General features: G+C 51.8%; 1 protein-coding gene across 3 annotated transcripts in view; it reads right to left on the reverse strand.

The window, feature by feature from the left end:
• Positions 1-1,996: 1,996 nt before the first annotated feature.
• USP31 (ubiquitin specific peptidase 31) overlaps positions 1,997-22,155 on the reverse strand; it is a 43,704-nt gene continuing 23,545 nt past the window's right edge. Inside the window, exons 2-16 of one of the 3 annotated variants that reach the window (XM_061599447.1) lie at positions 20,646-20,780; positions 20,093-20,181; positions 19,402-19,494; positions 18,966-19,101; positions 18,398-18,542; positions 17,810-17,918; positions 14,223-14,334; positions 13,605-13,699; positions 13,010-13,087; positions 12,057-12,186; positions 11,346-11,465; positions 10,740-10,965; positions 10,103-10,261; positions 8,520-8,672; positions 1,997-7,803 (exon numbers count right to left, since the gene is read on the reverse strand). In XM_061599447.1, the coding sequence (XP_061455431.1) occupies positions 6,248-7,803; positions 8,520-8,672; positions 10,103-10,261; positions 10,740-10,965; positions 11,346-11,465; positions 12,057-12,186; positions 13,010-13,087; positions 13,605-13,699; positions 14,223-14,334; positions 17,810-17,918; positions 18,398-18,542; positions 18,966-19,101; positions 19,402-19,494; positions 20,093-20,181; positions 20,646-20,780 (3,336 nt within the window). In that variant the 3' untranslated portion in view covers positions 1,997-6,247. Of the gene's footprint in view, positions 7,804-8,519; positions 8,673-10,102; positions 10,262-10,739; positions 10,966-11,345; positions 11,466-12,056; positions 12,187-13,009; positions 13,088-13,604; positions 13,700-14,222; positions 14,335-17,809; positions 17,994-18,397; positions 18,543-18,965; positions 19,102-19,401; positions 19,495-20,092; positions 20,182-20,645; positions 20,781-22,155 lie in introns of all 3 variants that reach the window. The other 2 variants (XM_061599446.1, XM_061599448.1) reach the window with 2 other exon arrangements.

Here is a 22,155-nt window from a genome sequence, read left to right on the forward strand (position 1 = left end):
AAACTTTACAGGCCCATGGGCACATTTGAGCACGTGCCATGGGACTTGGCCCCCCTGGCCACTTCTCGTCCGTCCCCCCAAAGAAACATGTGCTCAGACACATTTCCATTTTTCCAAGGGTTCTGTGTAAAAGTCAGATCTAGGGGAATTAATCTGAGAGCCTTGAACAGCACATAGAGCTGAACAAGGGAAAGGAGTCACTCTCCCAACTTTGTTCTTCAGCTCTGTGTACTTTTCAGGAGAAAAGGATAACCTCATGAAGAAGGAAGTGGGGCAGGGGGAACTCAGAGGCTGCATCTTAATTAGTGGAAAAGAGGATGTCACAAAAAACACATCATCCGCTGCCCAAACACTGCCACTCCACCTTGCCTTTGCTCCTGGACGGACTTGGGAGAAGCCAGAGTGGAAGTTGTTCATTCACGCTCATCAGATGGCTGGATGGTGCCTTGATGTTCTCACCCACAGTACGTGGCCCTCCAGATGCGTGGACTCCAATCACCATCCGCCCCAGCCAGCATGGCTGTTGCCCAGGGATGATGGTGGAAGCGGAGGCCCAACATCTGAAGAGTCGCAGGCTCCCTGCCTCATCCTGCACCATCAGGTCTCCCATGCCCCAAGCATGACCGTGGAAAGGGCTCTGTTCAGACCAGCCCGCTGCACAGGCCTGGTAAGGAAATGGTCCACAAGAGAGAGCAGCATCAAACCTTCCTTGCAAGCTACAGCTGGCACCAGCTCAAGAGGCAATTCATGGCCAAGGAGACAGACAGCCAAGACCTCGAGAGTGATCTCTCCCACTGTAGCAGCGGTACAGTCATGAGCACCATCTAGTGGCCAGAGGAGCTACAGATGTGGCCATGTGATCATTACAACAGGGTTGGATACAGCTAAGCTTACTCAGAAGAGGCCCACTGAAATTAATGAACCTCAGCCAGTCATGCCCATTAACTTCAGTGGCCCTCCTGTGTAGGACTAGTGTTGGGTACACCCATATGTTTCCCAGCATGTCTCCACCCCCCACTGTATCGCAGGCGTTTCCTTCCCCCGCCCCCCCCCTCCTATAATAGGGTCCATTAGCATGGCTGGGACACTGGATGGCTTTGCTGGGGGGGAGGAAGGAGGATGAAAGGAAATGCAACTTAAGTACAAGTCAAGGAAGAGCACAAACACAGACTGCAGGTAGCTGTGTGGCTCCTTTAAAGGGAAAATTTGAAAAGTAGAGTACGACCAAGTAAAATACTAGACAGAAGCAAGCAAGGCTGTACGTCAAGCGGGGGTGCAGAAGGTGGGGAGGAAGACAAGATGTCCCCGGCCGGAGTGGGGACACCAGAATTCTCCTCCTCCACCACCATCCTCCCCTCCCCTTAATATCCAAGCCTGGTGAATTCTGGAAAACTTGAACGCTTTTGTGTGTGTGTGATTAAGAGTTCTAATTGGAGGGCAAGGAAGAGCAGCTCTTTTTAGGTTTCTGACTTACCAAAGTATTGTCTCAATGCCAGTCGCCAATGGGTCTCATAGAACAAAGCTAGCCAGCCAGAACCCGACAGGACGACACGCTCCCTCTGTGGGGAAAAGGGGCTGGCAGCAGAGGAGACCGGCAGGCCCCGTTGCACTCCAAGGAGTTCTGTGCAGGCTCAGGTGCTTCGACTTGCGACCTTGGGTGTCAACTTAGCCAACTTTGCCACTTAGCGCCGACTCACTCCCAAGGAAATCAATAGGAAGCATCATGGGGCGGGGGGCAGAGCAAAGCAGCTTCTTCTGACGGAGCAAGCAAGTGGTCCCAGAGAGAGGCAGAGGGGGAGGAGTCCCAGGCTCAGTCCCCGATGACATCTCCAGGTACGGCTGGCAAAGAGTCCCAAGTCTGAAGCCCCGGAGAGACACTGCCAGCCAGTGTCAGCCATGCGATCTGAGTCTGCAGAAGGCAGCGCCCTTCCTACGCTCCTAGAGAATGTATCACAATCTCCGTGAAGGGAAAAAACACTCACACGATGCCCTGTAATAAATTTATTGTACTTTATTCATTTTCCCACTTTTAAATCCTCCAATACCTTGTATCCAAACTCTTCTCTCTGACAGGAAATGGTTTTTTAAAACATAAAAATATAAATTCTGCATATTAAAAGTGCATACAAATAAATAAAAGGCATTGACACAGTCTCATGCACTTGCCGTCAAATAAGTTAAAACCCTCTTATGGTACATAATGGTTCCACCCCAAGAAGAGGAGGAGCCTCTCTCCCAGAGTACTGTACAGGATTTTTAAAAAAAACTTTAAAATTATCAACAGGAATGGGGGGCAGAGGGGAGAGGAGAGGGAAGGAAGCATCCAGTGATGGAACATGCAAATCTGGCTCTCAAACAGGACAGCCATTCCAGTGTTTTGAGGCTCACACTGTTTGCAACAGCACTGAAAATTCAGTTTTAGCCAAAGGTGAGAGACACAACCAGTGAGCAGCCTAGGAATAAATTATCTGTAGACTTCAAGTTTGGAGGGTTGGTGGCGGAGCAAAAATGCTACAAAAAAGGCAACTGGGAGTTTCCAAATTGCCTCTTTCGTCCAACTGCCCCACGTTCTCTATTGCAGAGAATTCGTTTTGGGTTTAATCAAAGCATTTCAGCACCTGGTGTTCAAATTAGGTTGGCCTGATGCTTGTTATAAAAAAAAAAGGGGGGTGCTGGAATTTCCATTCTTCATTCTGTCAACTCCAGATACTAATGGACTTGTTGTTTTTAATTAAGGAAAGCTGCGTAGTACTTCCATCTCACCACAGATTAAAACTACATTTCAGTTGCTTCTGCAGATAATGTTGGACCCCCGACAAGTTGCTGCAGATTAATAGGCAAATGACACAGCAAAGCCAAAAAGAGGATTGCCGTTAACATGATTTGAACGGCCGTTTCAAAACAAAAATGCTTTCTCGACTACTGATGAAAGGAGCTTCCAGAATGTTGGGGAAACCTCCTCCAGTGCAGGAACTGCCTGGGAGCCGCGTGTGGCAAGGGTTTAAAGGGGCAACATCTCTGTCCAGCAAAGCTCTGCAGGGCCTCCACCCCAGAAACCAGAGAAGGTTCCCAGCCTTCTCAGCTCTGGAGCCAGCTCCATCCCTCCTTCTTCTCCACACTGAGACAAAAGTGGAGGGCAGGAGAGTCCTGCTTGCCCCCCTTGGCTCAAGAGAAACCACATTCAGGGGGCATCTCCATTGCACAGCCTGCTACTGAAGGCTGCCAGCTGTTGCCAAAATTTCTCAAATGGCTGCACGCCCCTTTGGAAAAAAGCTCAGCAGGTTGTTCTAGTATAAAAACAAAAACACACTATTAAAACAAGAGACAAACCACCTGCCATCTTTTGAGTATTCCACAGTCATTTCTGCACCCCAAAAGTCAGTAAACAAAGAGCTGCACAAAGGAAAGGAAGAGTGTGCGCTAACCGAAGCCAGAAAACGCCCCCCTTTGGCTCTCTGGGCTGCTCCTGGGCCGGACCAAGAGCTCTGACCCAAACTGCGGCCACCTCAGACGGCACCAACAGGGCAGCCTGCTTTAGCTTCAGAGCGCTGCTTGCATAGTTACTATGGACATGCGCAGGGGTGGGAGGGGGCAGCGGAAGAGAAGGGTCATGCAAGATACCATCAGTGTTTGGCGGGGGGGGGGGGAGAGGCCTGCCATGCTCAAAAAATCCAGCAGTGACTGTCAAGCAGGGAACAGTCTATGTGTCTGGAACATGGAGAATCACTCTCCACCTGAACAATTATGATTGAGTCAGACTAATTGATCCATATATACTTTTGAAAGGTGTACGCTAGGGGTGAGACGCTTGCCATGGTTACAAAAGGTTGCTGCTAGCATCACCTTGGCTACCAAGTACAAGTAATACAAGTCCACGATGCCTTGAAGATGTGCTCAGAATTTGCATACTAATTGTAACACTATCCAAAAATCTAGCCCCAAAAGATGGGGAAGTCAACCCTCCCTCCCATAGTTGGAAGGACAGCTGGCTGGTTTCATGCCATAGGAATGTTGCTGTGCATGTGCAGAGGGCAGACAGGCTCAAGTTCCTTTTCAGAGAAGGAGACTTAAATTAGTTACAGGATCCTCCCCTCAACACAGAGGGGTGTGAGAGAGAGAACACAAGCGCTGCACAGCTGCATGTCAGGGGCTTCCTAAATTTAATCACCTTCCGGAGTCACACAGTCATCTTGGATCTACAGCCAACTTGTCCGAGAGGAGGGGAAAAGCCCCCAAGACAGCTCTGTCTTTTTTATTCCTTTTTTCCCAAAACACTTCTGAGGATCTAGTAGTCTGCTCAAAACCAACCAGAGGGTTGCTTCTATTCGCAAACCCGGGAAGGTCTGCTGCCAGAGGGAAAGCCAACGGCAACCCCGAAACTGAGTGCAAATGCTCCCGTTTTTAACATACAGGCGGGGGGGGGGAGGTGCTGCCCCAGAGAGGGATTTGCCAGCTGTCCCTTCTCATGGGCACGCAGCAACTTGGCTACCCACCAGCAGCTCAGCAACCGGAAATGCAGCCCACTGGGTCAAGTGCCCGGGTACAAAATGGGGTACCTCCACTGCCACCTTTCAGGGCGCTCACAGCACTCAGAATCGGCTGCAGAGCAAAAGATCAAGATGCCCTGTTCCTAGGCGATGACATCCTGGCTGTGCGATGGAGGAATCTACTTCTCAGGACTGCGGCAGTGTCAACGCCAACAGAACTATGCCAGGCCCAGGGCAGTGCAAAGGAAGTGACAAGCCACAGAAGAAGCTGCTGCGTTAAGGGGGCTGGAATCTTGTTCACTCCAGACAGGCAGGCTGCATACATCAGTAAGCTGACATGGAACCTGCCTGTCACCCAGCATGGAGACGGCAAAAGGAGCCCGCCGTGTGTCAGAGAGGCCTCTGCAAATCCCCTTCAAACAGGTCCTTGGCTCAAGCCAAAGCCTGCGGGTGGAGGTGGCTGAGGTGCTGAAGCAAGAAAATGGGAACAAGCAAGGAAGGGTCAGAAGCTCAGAGCCCCCTGCAGGATGGCAAGGGCAACAGGGGAGGGGAGAGGGATGCCTCACAGAGCCCACCTGGCAATGGGGCAAGAAGGTGGCCCACACACACACACGGGCACGATACAGCAAGCAAAATGCTTTGGAGTGGGCTTTCATGGCCAAGGTCACATGATCTCTTTTAAAAGCTGCAAGATGGATGATGATGGTGGTGAACAAGAGGAGCAAAACCCAAAAGGCTGTGGGGAAGGGCCTGGCCGTTACATGCAGGAGCCTAGTTCCATCTGGGACCCACAAGAGGACCTCCACAGAAGCTGAAATGCTTTCCTCCTCCAGCAAGGAAGTGCCGCTTCCCACAGTCCCATAAGAACATGTGTGCACACGCATGCGCATATACACACCCACGGCGAAGCCTCCTCCCTCTGCACACTTCAGGGTATGCCCAGTACACACACACGCAGACCCTGCCCCCATCCAACTGCCCCCACCACCACCATGCAGAACATCAAGGTCCAACCTGCTGGTTCCCAAGCCCCCAACTGGCCCCTCCCTCTCTCGAGATGACATCTGAACAGGACAGGTACGTTTCTCACAAAAACAAACATTCTGGACATGCAGAAACCTGCTGGAATGAAAAAAGAGAAACACAAAAAAGCAGTCTTCTCCCACATACACCCCTCTATGAGAGAGGATGCGCCTTTCCCCAGAACCTTCTGTTCCCTCCAGTACTGGCTGAGCATTTACCTGAGAAACAACATTAGCATTGAAATATTGCCCTTAAGAAGCTTGGAAAATGGGGTGCCCAGACCGGGGGGGGAGAGACAGCAGGACAGTCTTGCCTTCTTCCACAGTTTCCCTTTGCAGCTCTTCTGTAGCTCACAGAGCCAGGCTACCCCCTGCTCAATGCAGACCCCCAGCCCCTAAGGGGCAGCAGCAGCAGCAGCAACTTTGCAACCTCGACACAGGTGGCCATTTACATGCTCCATAGTCGCCCTCTAAAGGAGGAAGTGGCAAGGTCCCTGAAAGGGCAGCTCCTGCTGCTGGTTGAGGAAGGGGGCAGAGATCAGGGCCTTCGGTGGCCCCCACAAAGCCTGCTGCAAAATACCAGCTGCTGCGGCGGTGGCGGCCTGTAGTTATTTGGTATGGTGGCAGCATCAAAGGCGCTTGGACAGTAGTGAAGTTTCCCTCAAAACACATTAGGCACATGAGCAAAAAGAAGCCAAGGAGGAAACCAGCCCAATGGATTGCAGCAGCAGCAGCTCATCACTGAGATTTTGAAGATGGCCGTGCAGATGAGGGCATGCTGGAAGGGAGATGCTTGCACAAGGAGGCCCCATCAGCCCCCTGCTTGCCACTGCTGGGCGATGGGGGGCTGCCCGCCAGCTGGGAAGACTTCGACTTGCGGCTGGTGAGCAGCGAGTGTTTGGCAGGAGAGGCATCTTTCGCAGCAGGGGCAGCGGCTGGCGGCAGAGAGTGCAGTGGGGGCGCTTGGGGGCTGCTCTTCTTCTCCAGCCTCTCCTCAAGCAAGTTTTTACTCATGGCTTTGGAGGAGCCGCCTGACATCTTCTTGGACAGAATGGTGGCCTTGCCCAGGTCGGCCGACCTCCGGCTCTCTTTCTGGCGCAGGGCAGATTTGAAGAAGGAGAGCCCCTTTTCTTCCGATTTGCTGTCCCTCCTCAGGCTGGAGCGGGGGCCCGCCGTGGGCGAGCGGAGGCTGGCCATGGACGAGCTGCGCACGTGCTTGCTGTCCGACGTCCGGCCCTCACTCCGAGACTGGCTTATCCGCGGGGAGCTTGTGCGCGAGCTGGTGGTGACGCTCGTCTTGTCCGAGCCGAGGCTGAGCTTGGAGCCCTCCCTGCTGAGGCTGTGGTCCGAAGTCCTGCTTTTGCTGCCAGGGGGGTTGTGCCCCCGTGCAGATGACCCCGAGTTTTTTCGTGTTGCAGAAGACAAAGAGGAGGAAGCAGACTTCTGCTTATGCTGAGCAGAGGTGTTGGTGGCAGCGGGCACGTCTTGGGCCTTCGAGCCAACCTCCTTCCTGCCCTGTCTGGAGGCAGGAGATCCGTGCCGCCCACTCGCCCGACAGGAATCCAGCTTGCTGTTCCTAGACCGGGACCCCTTCGGCAAACTCTTGGAGGGAGAGAGGGAGGCAGTAGATTGGCGAGTCGCTGGAGAATCCTGACTAGACAAAACTGTCCTCCCTGTTTTCCTCAAGCTCCTGTCTGGCTCAAAGGTGTCTTTGGAGAGGGCTGCCTGTTGGAGGCTGCTGTCTGCCTTGGGCATCCCACTGAAGCTTCTCCCCTCCTTAACTGGAGAGCTATCAACAGAATCACTCTGATCAACAAAGGCTATCTGATTGTTGTTATCAAAAGGGTCCAGAGCAGGGCAGTTCCTGTCTGCCTGCACCGGGGTCTTGCCGTGGGAGTCCGCACAGGAGCTTGCCTTCCGCCCGGGCATTTCATCTCTGAAGATGCCCTCCATGACTGCCAGGGGAGCCCTGCCCACCATGGGCTGCTCCTGCCGGCTGCCATCACTGGGTTCAAGGTGGCTGCCAGAGAGACTCCTCAGGCTGCCAAAACACGATGTGGACACTTTGTCATCCACAGACTCCCCAATCCTCTCCAGGGTGGAAGCCGAGCTGTGGACTGGAGAATCCCCGGGGAAGCGTGAAGGAGAGTTGGAGCGCATCTGCAGCTTTCCCGACAGCGACCACGAGGGGCGGATGCCGTTCTCGCTCACAGCCAAGGGGCTGGTGACAGAGGATCTGGAAGACAAGCTCTGCCGCTGCACACTCCTCACAAAGGGCCGGGTGGAGAACCCGCCTGCAGGACAGAGAAACGTCAGGCCTACCTGCTCACAGGCTCATGCTGAACATGGACACACACATGCAAGCCAGCCACACACACACACCATCCTCCTGAAACTCTGCCGAATGGCCACTCCCCAGCCCACCGCCTGCACTACCTCAAGCGAGGCTCGTTCTCAAAGACCACTTTGCTGCCAGCCGTTAACTGAGAGCAGCAGCTGCAGCAGCAGCAATTCTCCGGAGGTAAAACGTCAGTCAAGGGTAGGCTTCTCCCACTGACAACTCTGCAGGAGACATGCCTGCTGCTCTCCAGGCTTTGAGCAAAATCCCCCAAGGCCCAGGAAGATCCGGGGGAAAGCTAGAGAAGGGAACCCCCTGCCCTCGTGAGAGACTGCCGAGTCCCACTGAGGACAGACGTACGTAGCACGGGCCTGCACCAAGACATGAGCAGAAACAAAGGCACAGAAAATGACGGCCAGAAAGAGCCAGCATCCCTTCCCCCACCCCGCCCCCCATCTACAGGGAACTATCATCCAGAGCCCACCGCTGGTGCTGGCGGGTCTTCTGCCTTAGTGGCCCCTTCCCAGTCCCTCAGGCAAAGCTGGTTAACCCTCAGGGGGCTGAGCTGCAGTGGAGGAATCCCATGCCTGAGAAGAAACGGTCCCCTGCCGTCTTGTGGAGGGTGGCCAGCCACCTGCAGCCACCCCAGCCCCAGCCCCAGCTCAGACGCACCGTCATCTTCACTCCTCTCCCCCATCAGCTCCACAGATTCCGAGAGGGAAGCCAGGGACGTGCGCCGGGAAGAGGCTGCGGAGGCAATGCTGGGCTGCTTGCTGCCTGGGAGCCGACTGACCCAGTGCTCACACAACGAGGAGCTCGTGGAGCCTGTGGGAGGAAGGAGGAGGGCACTGTGGTCAGGCCAGGGAGGCGGAGAGAAGGACAGGCCATAGACCCCCCCTCCCAAAAAAGGATCCGCAAGATGGGGCAGACACTCTGTGCGTGTCCACACAGGCCCCAAACACAGCAGCCACGAGAGAACACACATTGCCAACTGAACATTCGAACAGCCGCTGCTGAGACCAAGAGGAAACGGAACACGCTAGTTCACAGTTACACAGAAGAGGGACGAGATGCTCCCCCACACGACAGGACCACGGGGAGACAGAAGGTTCTGCAACCGAAGAAGTAGTAGGTTTAAGGAGGGCCGGTTGGCGTAGGAGAGGGAGGAGGAGGAGGCTTCTCCCAACAGAAGGGTGCAAAAGCAGAGCGAGAGTGCAGTAGCAGGGACTGAGCACAGAAGAGCAAGGAAAGATCAAGGAGATGCAGAACAGCTGAGAGCTGCAGAGAGACTTCAGGCAGCAGGGAGGAGCCGGAAGCTGCTGACAAGAGCGACAAAGCGAAGGAGCAACTCCACCTGAGGAGGGCCAGGCAGAGTTCCAGCACACAAAGCAACCATCCCTTCTCCGGCTCTGGGATTTCCTCACACAAGGATACGCCCAGTACACACACACACAAAACCTCCTTCCATCTAACTGCTCCCCATCCCCACAATGCAGAAGGCATCCCGGCACCCTTCTGGAGGAGCTCCTTGAAATGACCGCTGGTCTAACAAATTGGGTGGTGGGGAAAAGGCAAATCCTATGCTAGGGATCATAAGTAAGAGGACTGAAAACAGCACTGCCAGTATCATGACACCATTATACAAACCCATGATGCAACCGCACTTAAGAACATAAGAAGAGCCTGCTGGATCAGGCCAGCGGCCCATCTAGTCCAGCAGAGCTGGAAAAGGGTCAGAAAAGGGCAAGCAGAACGATCAAAGGGTTGGACCAACTCCCTGTGAGGAAAGGTTACAACGTTTGGGGCTTTTTTGTTCAGAAGTAAAAAACCAGCAAAGGAGACATGATAGAAGCATATAGAAATTCTGTGTAAGACGGAAAAAACAGACAGAGAGGAGGAGTGGAGTCATGAAGCGGAATGTTGGCAGATTCAGGAGAGACAAAAGGACGCAGCTGAACGATGGATTTGGCTCCCGCAAAAGGCAGCGATGGCCTCCAGCCCGGATGGCGTTAAAGGGCTCCAGCGAAGCTATCGATGGCTATATTCTACCTCCAGTTTCCAGGAGAAACAGCAAGAGAGGGCTCTTGCCGGGCTGTCCTGCCTGTGGGCTTTCCAAGGAAGGCACCTGTCTGACCACACTGGAACCCAGGAGGCTGAACTAGACGGGGCCTCTTTGCTCTGACCCATCGGGGCCCTTTGGACATTTCTTCTAAGGGAGCCCAAAAGCACCAGCACCAGCATCTCCTGACCTTTACCTGCCACAGAGCTGTTGGCGGACCAGGAGGGAACGGCTGTCCGCCTCTGGTAGAAGAGGATGTAGGCTGTCTGCTTGCACACCTCATTCTCAGCCAGCTGCTGCACATCACTGTCATCAAAGCAGTACCACAGGCCATCGATGGAGTTCTTGCAATAGGCTGCGAGAGAATGCCAGAGTTAGGCAGGGGGCAGCGGAGAGAGCGAGCGGGCAGCAGGGTGGGGTCTCCATGGCCCAGCTGGAGTCACAGCACTCCTACGACTACCATCCTCCCCCCCAAAAAAAGAGGGAGGGAAGGAAGAAAACTGCAGACTGTGCTGAGGGTTGGGAAGGGGCAGGTTGCATCCAACCAAGCAGACCCACTGTCATTGCCATGCCCATACATTTGAGTGGGTCTGCTCAAAGTAGGACTAACGTAGGCTAGAAAGCAACATGTTTTACCCTCCTAAGGCCCCCTTGCCAAAGACCCTGAGGAAGCACCACCATCATCATCACCACTGAGGGGGCTACCAGAGAGGCTCTGCTGAGCGAGCCCAAGGAAATCCCAACCACTTGTCATCCCCCAGCAGACAGCAGCAGGAAGCAATGGGCAGGAGGAGGACGGAAGCAAGCAGAGCCTGGACGAGCAGCTCAGTCACCTGTATAGTGCCCCCCCTGCATGGTGCCATGGTGGTTGCACACAGCGTACAAGTCGTAGATGAAGTCTTCTGGGTCCCTGCCCAGGCCATAGGGGCGCCTCCACGGGGACCAATGGGACGGCAGGCTCCAGCTGCTGTGGCTTCGCTTGACGACGTGCGGAGTCATGTCAAGGCCAATCAGAGGGAACCTGACCATGTTTTGAAGCTTCATTCGTCTGTCTCCTTCCTGCTTAAAGGAAAAACACAGGTTGCAACCAACGGAGGCAGTCCTTGGGGAGTGAGTGGCAGAGAGTGTGCTGGGGGCACTGCATCAGCACCTCACAGAAGAGGACACATGCCTCTCTTGTTGGAGAGCAAGAGAGGCTGCTCGGGCAAAGGCGGGATGAAGAGGCACTCTGAAGAGGAGGACTCCAGCCCCTGCACAGCTGGCCTTGTGAGTCACCAGGGAGAAAGGAAGGATGCCCCTGCATGGATGGAAACAGCCCACATGACTATCCCAGGGCGGGGTGGAGGGGGCAGTGTTGCTGTGTTGTGTTGCTACAGCAACACAAGCAGAGCCATGGCGCCTTACGCAGAGCCCACCCTGGCAAGCAAGCTCCGCTTCACCTGTCGAAAGCGCTTCAGGTGAATGATGAGGACATCTGGCAAGGTCCAGAGGCTCAGCGTGATACTTCCTTGCTGCAGCTGCTTACAGTGAGGGCAACGCCATGCGTCGTCCGGGGCCAGCTAGAAGCAGAGGGGGGGTGCTATTAGACAGACACACACACTCTCTGCATGCCACCCAAGGAGGCACCAGGAAGGAAGGCCCTATGGCCATCAGATCACCCACAGCCTCAATATACTCTATGTACCTATGCAGTGGGCTACTCGGGTATTTATTTTACCGCATGTATTCCCGAGACTGTTTTTTTACATTTTTACATTTTAAATCAAGGCGGCAGGCAAAGCAGATGAGCCACATCCAGCCCCCAGCCCAGCATTGCCCTGCACGTCCAGGAGAGAGAGAGAAAACAGCAGCAAACCAACAATGCAGGGAAGAGGCAGCCTTCCGAGGACTGCACGGGCCTCTCTGGCAACTCGGAATGGAATGAGCAACTGTCCAGAAATACCCGGGAAGGGATATTTGAGGAAGGGCCATCGTGGCTCAGTGGCAGAAGCAGCTGTTTTGCATGCAGAAGGTCCCAGGGAGGGCTGGGAGAGGAGCCTGCCTGGAACCCTGGAGAGCCGCTGCCGGTCAGCATAGATTATATTGAGCTAGAGGGACTGGTGGTCTGGCTCTCTGCTCCTGTCAAGAGGCCACCACCAGCTCTCTCTCACCTGCTCCTCTTTGGTGTAGAGTTGGAAACACTGAGATAAGGTGCAGGACTGAGGCTGGTGGTGGAGCTCCCTCTGCTGGCGGACACTCTCCGCATCAGGGACATACTCGTCTTCGGTATTGACAAATAAACTGCAACAAGGGAAGGCAGCATTTCACTCCTCCTCCACCCACCCCGCGCTTGCCGGCAGGCTAGCAAGGCACACGTGCTGGGTGAGGCTTTCCCAAGCCCCTGGGAAAGATTTAGGCCACATGGCGGAAGACCAGCAAGTCTGGCTGGAAATCGCTCCCTTGCATCCAGAGGTGGGCAGGAATTTCTAGGCTCTTTGCAGCAGATCAGGAAAGATATCTAAACCCACAGTTTAACAACAGAAACAAAATGACGCCTTATCTCCTGCCCCAAACTGCACTGCTGAAATGGAGAGAGCTTTGAGTAACCAGGAGCGGAATCGCGCAAGGGAAGATTGTGAGTCCCGTTCAGTTCTCATACTTGAAACACACTCATGCCAAGACACAGGAACAAATTCCTGGCCTCAGAATTCTGTAAGTTTTTAAAGTTTTTTTTTTTTGGGGGGGGGGGAGGACATGTTGTTACCCACCAAGACCAATAATTATTAGTCTTCCCAGGGACTGAGAATGTAACAACCCAAATTTGTACTTTTTTGGTTTAATTTTAATGTTCATGCACTTCGTTTTATTGTCTGTTTACAAAAAACACTTCTGTAATTCTATGCCTTCTGCACCTGGCTTGTGTTGGTGAATCAGAAAACAAGCTGGAAGTCTGCCCACCTCTGCAATGACCCCCCTGTCCTCCCCCCAAAAAAATCCCACATCCCTCTGGAGCAGCAGCAGGAACACTCAGCCTGGAGTGGAAGCTTCAAGCCAGAGGTGGTGCCTGCTGCAGCCGCCACTGCTGTTCCCCACCCCCAAGCCCCCAAGAGAATAAGTTGCTTACTAGTCCTTCGTTTCCTTGTCCCATTCCACCACCAGCTTCACATGGGGGGTTCCGCCTTGCCCACATGACTTCAGGGCCCTGCAGAGAATACACCCCAAGAACCAGAAGTCACTTTAAAGGCAATGCATACACCAGTCACGAGTGCCTCTCTCTCCCTCTCCCTCACACACACACACCCCTCTAAAGAACCTGCCAAACCCACCAGGATCCCCCAGAGAAGGAACCAGCTGGGTCTAGGAGCTCATTCATCCACACCCAAGGAGACCATCTTTGGTCACTCTACTAAAGGGGAGCCAATGGCCACTCCAGAACAGTTCAACAGCCATTATAGGGAAGCTTCCCTCTTATTTATTCTGTTCCCTCCCTCAGCAGGACAAGCAATAATGCAGCAGAACCCTGGAGGGCAGGCAGCCAACCCATCTCCTGCCCCTATGAGGAGAGCGGCCTGGGGCCGAGCCAGGTTTCCCTGCCAGAGTGGAGTGGCGCTCAATGCTTCTAGTAAGTGAGAAACACCTGCCACTCCCCAAGCCAGCAAGAGAAGTAAATCCCCATGCCTGAGCACCCACATCCTGCACAAAGAACAAACCACACTCACCGTTCCACCATTAAGTGGCAGAGAGGCCGCTCTTCCTGAGGTAACAGGTAAGTTATGCCCACCGCGCTAACCACTCGCAAGCTGAAAGGACAAACCTAATTGCAGGGGAAAAGACGTGCTGAACGGCTGAAGTGACAAGCAGGAGATGGTGGGAAGAACAGGAGGAGGACACAGACTTCCACACAGCAGGGGGGAGACAGAGAGATTACCACAGGGGTGCTCTGTTGGCGGCAGCTTCCTTGCCATCACCTACCGTGTGCCCACCTCCCTTCTGGCCCACGCTCCTCCAGGTGGCATGAACCAGGTGGGTGAAGAGAACCCACAAGCCAGAGGCCGTCGATGGAAGGCACTTCCTGCTCTAAGTAGGGAGCCCCTTCTCTTTCTCCCTCGGCTCTCCTCCATACTGTGCCAGCATAGTAAGCAAGAACTGTATGTGGGAGGACTGATCAGACTCTTGATAAGAAAAGTCAGTTCATTCAGCAGCTGATAAAGAAAGAGGCAATGCTGCCATTTATTTATAACCACAATTAGACTGGCCCTCATTGCTTTAAATCAGCTACACACACGCACGCTGGAGGAGAGGCGAGGCACAAAATCCCCAGTTCCAGGCAGTCTCACCTGTACACAGGCTGAGGGCCGTAGATAATACTGCATCTTCTCCAAGATCTCCTTCTGCAGAAGGTCCCAAGGAATTGCCTTCTCTAAATGGAGCACAAAGGGCTGACCAAACCTGCAGAGGAGAGCAAGACCATTAAGGGAACAGCCGCCCTTCCTCACCTCCTCCATTTCCTGCCACGAATGAACCAACGAACCAACATTTCCTCCCAGCGTAACTCCAGTAAATAATGTGGCAACTGGGCCACCAGCCTAAGTGGGCTCCTGGAAAATTTCCAGGTGCCCGTAGCCAATTGGCATCTGATTTATAGCAAAATCCTACTTCACAGCACATGTCTGCTCAGAAGGAAATCCCACTGAGTTCAATGGAGCTGACTCCCAGGTAAGTGAGCTCTTTTTATCATGACTTTAGAGCTATTTTTATTACTCCGATTCTAACTAAAACTCCCAGCAGATCCGGCTTATTTTATCTGGAGTACTTGTTGTCTGACCGGGTCACAAACAAAGTGGCCAGCTTCTTTGCAGCTGCTATTGACTGTTGGAGAGTAATGACTAAATAATAATAATATTTCTTAATTTTAATGTTTAATCTTCATGCTTTACAAGGAAGTCTCCTATTATGGTTTGCTTGGTTTTATTATATATAGGAGCTACATCATTTTACTTTTCTTCTGTTCTCCGCTTATTATTGTACATTGTGTACCGACTGGTCCTTGACCATAATAAATAAACGCAATGCAAAGTTTCTGGAGCACTTGTCAAATCCCTGTCATCACGCCGAAGAGGATAAAGACGTGAGATTTCATTCACCATTAAACCCACTCAAAGTAGACCTACTGAAATTAATGGACATGGATACTTAGCTGAATTCATCTCAATGGGTCTACTCTGAGTAGGACTGGGCAGGATGCAACCCTTGTTCTCTGTTGCCCCAGAGAGGAGCAGGAATCTGTTTCATGGGCTTAAAGGGGGGGGGTTGTAGATTTTGGGTAAACATCAGGAAAAACTTTTCGATGGAAAGAGCAGTGATAATGGAACCCGTTACCTAGAGGGATAAGGTGGACTCTCTCCCTCGCTGGAGGTATGATTCTACACAGGCATGCACAGTTCCTAAGAACAGTCACCTGGACATACTAATTACAACTCTGAATGCCCCGTTTGATTAGTACTGCATATTAATTTTACATAATCATGCATTTTTTTTTAAAATGGGAAAAAATTCCAGGAAAAACATAGCTGTGGAAAATTTCCCACCTGCATCACTGCATAGCCCCCACCTCAGTGACAACAGATGCAGACTTAAGCTGTGATGGTCAGGAACGCCTTCCTCCAGTTTTGCCTGGAGAAGGGCCACCCAACCACCACAACACATGCCATGGAAACCTCAACCTCTGGTGGATAACTGCAATGTGCTCCACATGGAGTTACCTGTAACAAGGGTTCAGGCTGGTCCAAAATGTGTCTGACAAGCTACTGAAGGGATCATATTGCTAAAGACCCAATTTGAAGTGCTGTGTCTACCTTTGGAGCTCAAAAGAGTCTGGTGCTAGGATATCTTGAGCAGCATCTCCACCTTCCCACACATTTCTTTGTCTGCATGAATGAACACTGCCAGGGGCAGCCCTACTTAGGACCCCTTGGTCCGCAAAAGCTCAAATGGGAGCAACAAGATTTGGGGCCTTTTCTGGAGTGATTGTTTGGAACTCCCCTCCCAGAGACAGGCACATGAACGACTGCATTGCAAGAGGCAGGAGATCAATCAAGACTCTTGTTCTTAGGAAGGAAGGCAGTTTGCTGGATTAGTCATTTATTTCTGGGGTTTTAAAGCTTGCTGGTTTGGTTCATGTGCCCCCCTGACGGAGGTGCAGAGAGTGGTCACACGAGAACAGGCCTTCTCAGCGGTGGTTCCTCGTTTGTGGAACGCTCCCCCCAAGGAGGCATGACTGACGCCATCATTATCCATCTTTAGGTGCCAGGCAAAAACATTTCTCTTCTCCCAGGCATTTGGTCCTTATCTCTGGAAGGCTTTTTGAAGGCTTCTGTTGTGCAGCCCTTCCTAGGAAGGGTTGCTCCGCGCTTTATATACTGTTTTGTTTTTAACTTTATTAATCATTTGCTTTTAATCATCAATTTTTTATTATCTGTAAGTCACTTTGAGTGCACATATTTGTGTAGCAAAGCAAGTAACACATTTAATTAATAAATAAAATAAAGTATGCCACAACACACACAGGATTTTTTGCGACTGGCCAGCAGGGCCCCTAGAGTTTTTGTGCTGCTGTTGCTATGCTTTTAACTACTCCTTTTCCATTTTTGCATACTTATTGTTGTAAGCCACTGTGGGAACCGTAGGTGGCCATTAGTGATGGAGGACACACACACACACACCCCATTCTCCTGAGGTAGGCTGGCTTCTTCACCCTCTCTCCCCCCCCAAAAAAAAATACAAGGAAGGAAGGAAGGAAGGAAGGAAGGAAGGAAGGAAGGAATGGGGGGAGGGAGGAAGGAAGGAAGGAAGGAAGGAAGGAAGGAAGGAAGGAAGGAAGGAAGGAAGGAAGGAAGGAAGGAAGGAAGGAAGGAAGGAAGGAAGGAAGGAAGGAAGGAAGGAAGGAAGGAAGGAAGGAAGGAAGGAAGGAAGGAAGGAAGGAAGGAAGGAAGGAAGGAAGGAAGGAAGGAAGGAGCGCTCTCTTTCCCTTCCCTGCCCCTGCAGGACTGCCAGGAAAAGTACATTTCCTAGGACTCCTGGCTCACTTCCAGGGAGGCATCCCGCACTAAACACCAATGGAAAGGATGGAGAGAGACCTCTCTTCCACCACCACGGGTTCATGTTCTGAGACAAAACAAAACCAAACAAAATCCTAACAAATTAAAACTAAAACCTTAAAATCAGAAGGAGCAGAATTAAAACTTTTCATCATATATTAAAAGCCATTAGAAGCCAAAAGGAGTAAGAGTGTTTCTCCTACCAGCCTAAAGGCCTGCAGAGATGGTACTGGTCCTCTTCTCCTTCAGGAGAAAACTCCACAGGTGGGGGTGGGGGTGACACAGAAAAGGCTCTGTCTCATGTTCCCACCATCCGGGCCTCTTTTGGTGGTTAGGACATAGAACAGGGCCTCAAAAGATTATCTCAACCTACAGGCAGGTTCATACACAGGGGGCAAATCTTTCAGATATCCGGGTCTTACAACAGTTTAGGGCTTTAGGCCTTAGCATCTCACATCAAGTCCAGAAATGAACCAAAAGGCAGTACAGTTGACAACAGACCAGTGCATTGGGATCTAAAAAGTTACGTTGGAATGCAATCAGACCACTAGCAGGGGTACAAGCAACACCCTTGACACTTCTTGCCTTGTCATCGGAATGGGAAGATGATTCTGGACACGCTCATAATACAAATCTTCATCTGCTGAAGGTCACTTTACCCAAATAGCCCAAAGTGGCTTACATGGCTTTAAAAAACCCAGACACAACTATAAAAATATTATGGATACTAAATAAAAATAAATAAATAAAAACCAAGATAAAACCATTGCAGAGTTCACTGCACACCTCTCAAAGCTAGAGGCCTTTTGCCTCCGAGATGATGTTACCTCTTCCCCTGCTGCCCAGTACACGCCCGGTTGCACACCAGCACCACCAGCTTGTCGCTCGCTGCCGCTGCCGCTCCCACCACCCTGGAATTGGAGTTCTCCAGCCTCCCTTGGGTATAAGGAGATGCCATATGATGGTCAACACCGTATTTCAAGTGATTCAGATTACTGTTCACGTGGATCCCTGAAACAGGGTTAAGAAAAGAGGTCATGGCGGCCAGTGCTCACCAGAGGGACAGCCTCAGTGACACATCTGGAAAAGTCATCAATGGCCAGAAAAAGCAAAGTCCAAATAACATGGAAGAAACCAACAAGACATTTGGCGCCTTGATGAAGAGTCTGCTAAGTCTTTGTGGAGCAGAAAATGCCTGAAGTAATGGGGGGATGGGGACAGGAGTGGGATGGGCCTGCAGGGGAGATAGAAGCACAACACTGTAAGGGGTCTTCCTTCTCTTCCAAGAGCCACCACCTGCATCTCCTCTGGTAAAGAGCAGCCTGGAGAGGGCAGAGGGCAACCACCACAGGCTTCAGACACGAGGAAATGCTTGTCCAGCACACATGAGACAGACACACTCACGCCCAGCTTACCTCTCTGGCTTAGGATCCCCTCAGGCCGGAAGTTCTCTGGAGTCTCGAAGGCAAAAATGCAGTCGCTCTCTTGCACCGTGTCAAGGTCGTCAAAATCAGAGAAAGAGCGATGGAACCCGTCGTAGTACATCTCAGTGAGCACAATCTGGGGAAGGCCAGAGTATAGTAAGTGCCCATGTGCCCACCCACTGCCTAGGCCAAGCAGCAAATACTGCCACATGCTATAAACACAGCCCAGGCAGATGAAAAGAATACAGGTAGGTACGTAGGTGCCTACAGGCCCTCCTAACTAGCACAAGTCTCCAGGGGGCTCAGGCAGACGTCTTTCCCACCTACCCAAAATCCTCTAACTCAGGGGTGGGAAACTGGATCCAGCTCCCACCTGTCAGTCCCCTGATGACATCAGGTGACGTGTTTTCACCCACACAATTGGAAATTAAATTGTGTAGGGCTTCAAAGCGCTGTGCATGGTTCTATGCATGCCCCAACAACCGGCTGATCATTTGGGGCTTGCAAACAGCAGCAGACGGGCCTTTGCATGTACCTGGAACCCTCTTTTTATACTTACCTGTTTGGTGGGGATTTTGGTCTCTCTGGCCACAGCTTCTCTGAGTCTTGCCACTGTCCCAGACAGAGGCACAGCCACCCCGACGCGCATGCAGTGGGAGCACTTTCCTCGGTACACCACAGTGACATACAGGGGCCTGCAGAGAGGACAAGGACACACCTCTGGGGGACAAAAAACTGGGAGCAGGCAGAGGAGGCGGCGGCCAAGCCAAACCTGCTGAGGACCTGCATCTCTCACAAAAAGGGGGGGCACAAAGGACTGATGCACGAAGGGCACAGGAAACTGAGATGCCAAGTAAAACCCACTGGTTCATGTAGCTCAATACCACCGACACTGGCTGGCAGTCTTCCATCAGGGGACATTCCCAGCCCTAACCGGAGACGGGACCTGGGGCCCAATTCGCCCTCCCCTGCCTTTTTCCAATCGGGGCACCTACCGTGTGTGAGGCAGCGGGATTGGCAGAGAGATGCATAGGAACGGGTCAAAGGTATTACTTTGCTTCTGACAATGAGGACACGTCAAGGAGGACCTGCCAAGCACACAGGCGGGAAGAAGCCTAGTTGAGGACACAGTACAGCAGCCCCTGAGGGCAGGAGTCCCAAATCCCCTTGCAATCAAAGCCTGGAAAATGCAGAGCATTCCAACACATCCCTGTGGCTCCCACTCCCCCCCCCACCATCTCCTGATACAGATCTAGCTTCCACAAAAACAGCACATGAGGAGGTAAATATGCTCTTCCACACAATGCAGAACAAAAACCAAAAACAGGCGTCAGAGAGAAAAGGGGTTTCAGCCTCGTCTTTTCGCTGACGTGCCATTTTTCTGTGTGCAGAGATATATTTTTCTACGAAGGAGCATTAAACCACCTTAGCCACCACCTGATGTGGTAGCTGAGAAACAGCTCGCCTCCTCAGCTTTTGTGAGCCCAACTGGGTCCAAGAGGCCACCCTGGAAAGCAGGAAAGCCGAGTCCCACACCTGCCCCCAAGACTTTGTTTCTCAACCTCAAGGGAAAGCACCCAGCTCACAAATCCCAACGCCAGCAAGTCAATTCAAGGAACAAGAGAGAGATTCACCCCAGGCAGGAGCCTGCCTCACTTTATGAAGCACGGAAAGGCTTCACCGTACCTGTACTGGGCCTGGAAGAGCTCCTGGACAAAAGTGCTATTTATCGGAAACGCAGGTCCCTCGATCAACACTTCTTCTTCCAAAGGCGGCTGGAAGAAAAAGGTGTTTCATAAGGCAGGTTGCTCAGGGGTGCAATGGGACAGTCACACACTATGGCAGCTAAAGGGCAGAGATAAGCATGTGAGGGCATCCTGAAAACAAATTATCTGCTTCCAGTTTGCGCTTAAATAAAATCAAAGCTTCACTTCCCAATAACCACAATTCTGTGCCTGCAACACAGAGAAAAGTTCTTTCTCCAGTACAAAGCCTTGTGCCTACACAAATCTGGGAAGAGGCGCAGAATACACTCCACCCACAAGCGTACCTGGCACAACCCTGGGGTATGCAATGCCATCTAGGTGGCAGGATGGGACTCATTTGTGTGTTTCTGGGCCCAAAACTACTTCTAAACCCTACTCCTCTGTAGCAGTAGCCACACACATGCAAAGTGGCAAGTGTCAGCCAAGGAATGCCTGAGCCGCCACTGCCGGTTTGCACAGGAGACGAGCCTCACCTTCAGAGGTCTGCCATTATTCTTCACTATGTTGTTGAGGTCCTCGTGGACTCTGTCCAGGAGCCAGAGGAGGAACTCCTGAGCGTCGTGCTGGGAGCTCCCTCGATACTGCATGGCATTCTTGGAAACGATGCTCTGTGGAGAAATAGCACAGCGGTTCAGCAGGTGTGCCAGCACTTCTTCTCATGAGAGCCCATCAGAGGAAAACACTTAAAACAGCATTAAAATCACAAATGTACATTAAAATATAATACAACAGCCAGCAAAAAATTACACAGGCAAAATAATTTCCGCTACATTCCAAAGGCCTGCAGAAATAAGGATGCTTTAAGATAGTTGTCTCACAATAAATATAACCCCCTCCAGCAAAAGCACCCAATATCAACACACTTGAAAGACAGCAGTATGTTGATGACACCCAGCTCCACCTGAATCAAAAGAGGCCACGAATGTCCTTGTGATGCGTCCTTCCCTGGCTCTCCCTGTCAGGTTCCTACCTGCTCGTGGTTACTGCCTGTCTCTAGGCACCACCAGGGACTCCACCAGTCCGGACCGCTCTCTCTTATGATTTCTCTCCCCGCTCTAGCACAGATCTCAACAGATCTCCCTGCTAGGCAACCACCAGTAACGTCCCAATACTAGTATTCCCAGAGACTCTGAATACTGGTATTGTTATTCTCTTCACCGCTGCCACCATTTGTTACAGTTCCCCTTCAGCCTTGGTCATTACCTTACCCTCCCTTCTGGTCTGTGAAACTCCAGCCAAGGATCAGGACTTTGGTAAACCAAATTAAGTATTTATTAAAGATAACAAAGCTAACAAGATTAACAAGATTTCTTCTTAAGGCACATAAGCATATGGTTTTACTCAATACTAATCCGAACTCCACCTCCCTCCTGGTAAACAACTCTCTAAACCCCACCAAGCAATCCACTCTTTCTCTTCTCCCCCCTATTCCACAATTCACCACCTCACATTCACCCAGATTTACCTGTCATCCTTTCATTTATACTGTCAGCCATTTTAAACATTCAGCCAATCATCAAGCATTCTATTGCCCATTCACTCCCCCTCCTCTTTCACTACTTACCATGTATACTCTAAACAACCAGCACTTACCATATATACACTAATATATAGGAACATCACAGTCCTCAACTGGTGTCGAGATGCAATCACGGGCTGGATGAAGACTAATAAACTGCAACTCAGTCCTGACAAGATGGAGACCCTTCGAATGGGCAGATCCAATCTGGCAACTGAGTCACGTACCTGCCCTGGATGAGGTTGCATGCCCTCTAGAGGAGCAGGGGTGTCGTCTGGGGGTGCTCTCAGATCCACTGCTGTCACATGAGGCTAAAGTGATCTCTGTAACTCACAGCACCCATTGCCAACTTGGGCTGGTGCACCAACTATGACCGTTCCTGGTCAGAGACAGTCTTGCCACTGTGGTCCACCCACGGATTAGTACATTTACAATGTGCTTGCTGTATGTGGGGCTACCCTTGT

The sequence above is a fragment of the Rhineura floridana genome, chromosome 17 (assembly GCF_030035675.1).
Source record: "Rhineura floridana isolate rRhiFlo1 chromosome 17, rRhiFlo1.hap2, whole genome shotgun sequence".
Taxonomy (NCBI): domain Eukaryota; kingdom Metazoa; phylum Chordata; class Lepidosauria; order Squamata; family Rhineuridae; genus Rhineura; species Rhineura floridana.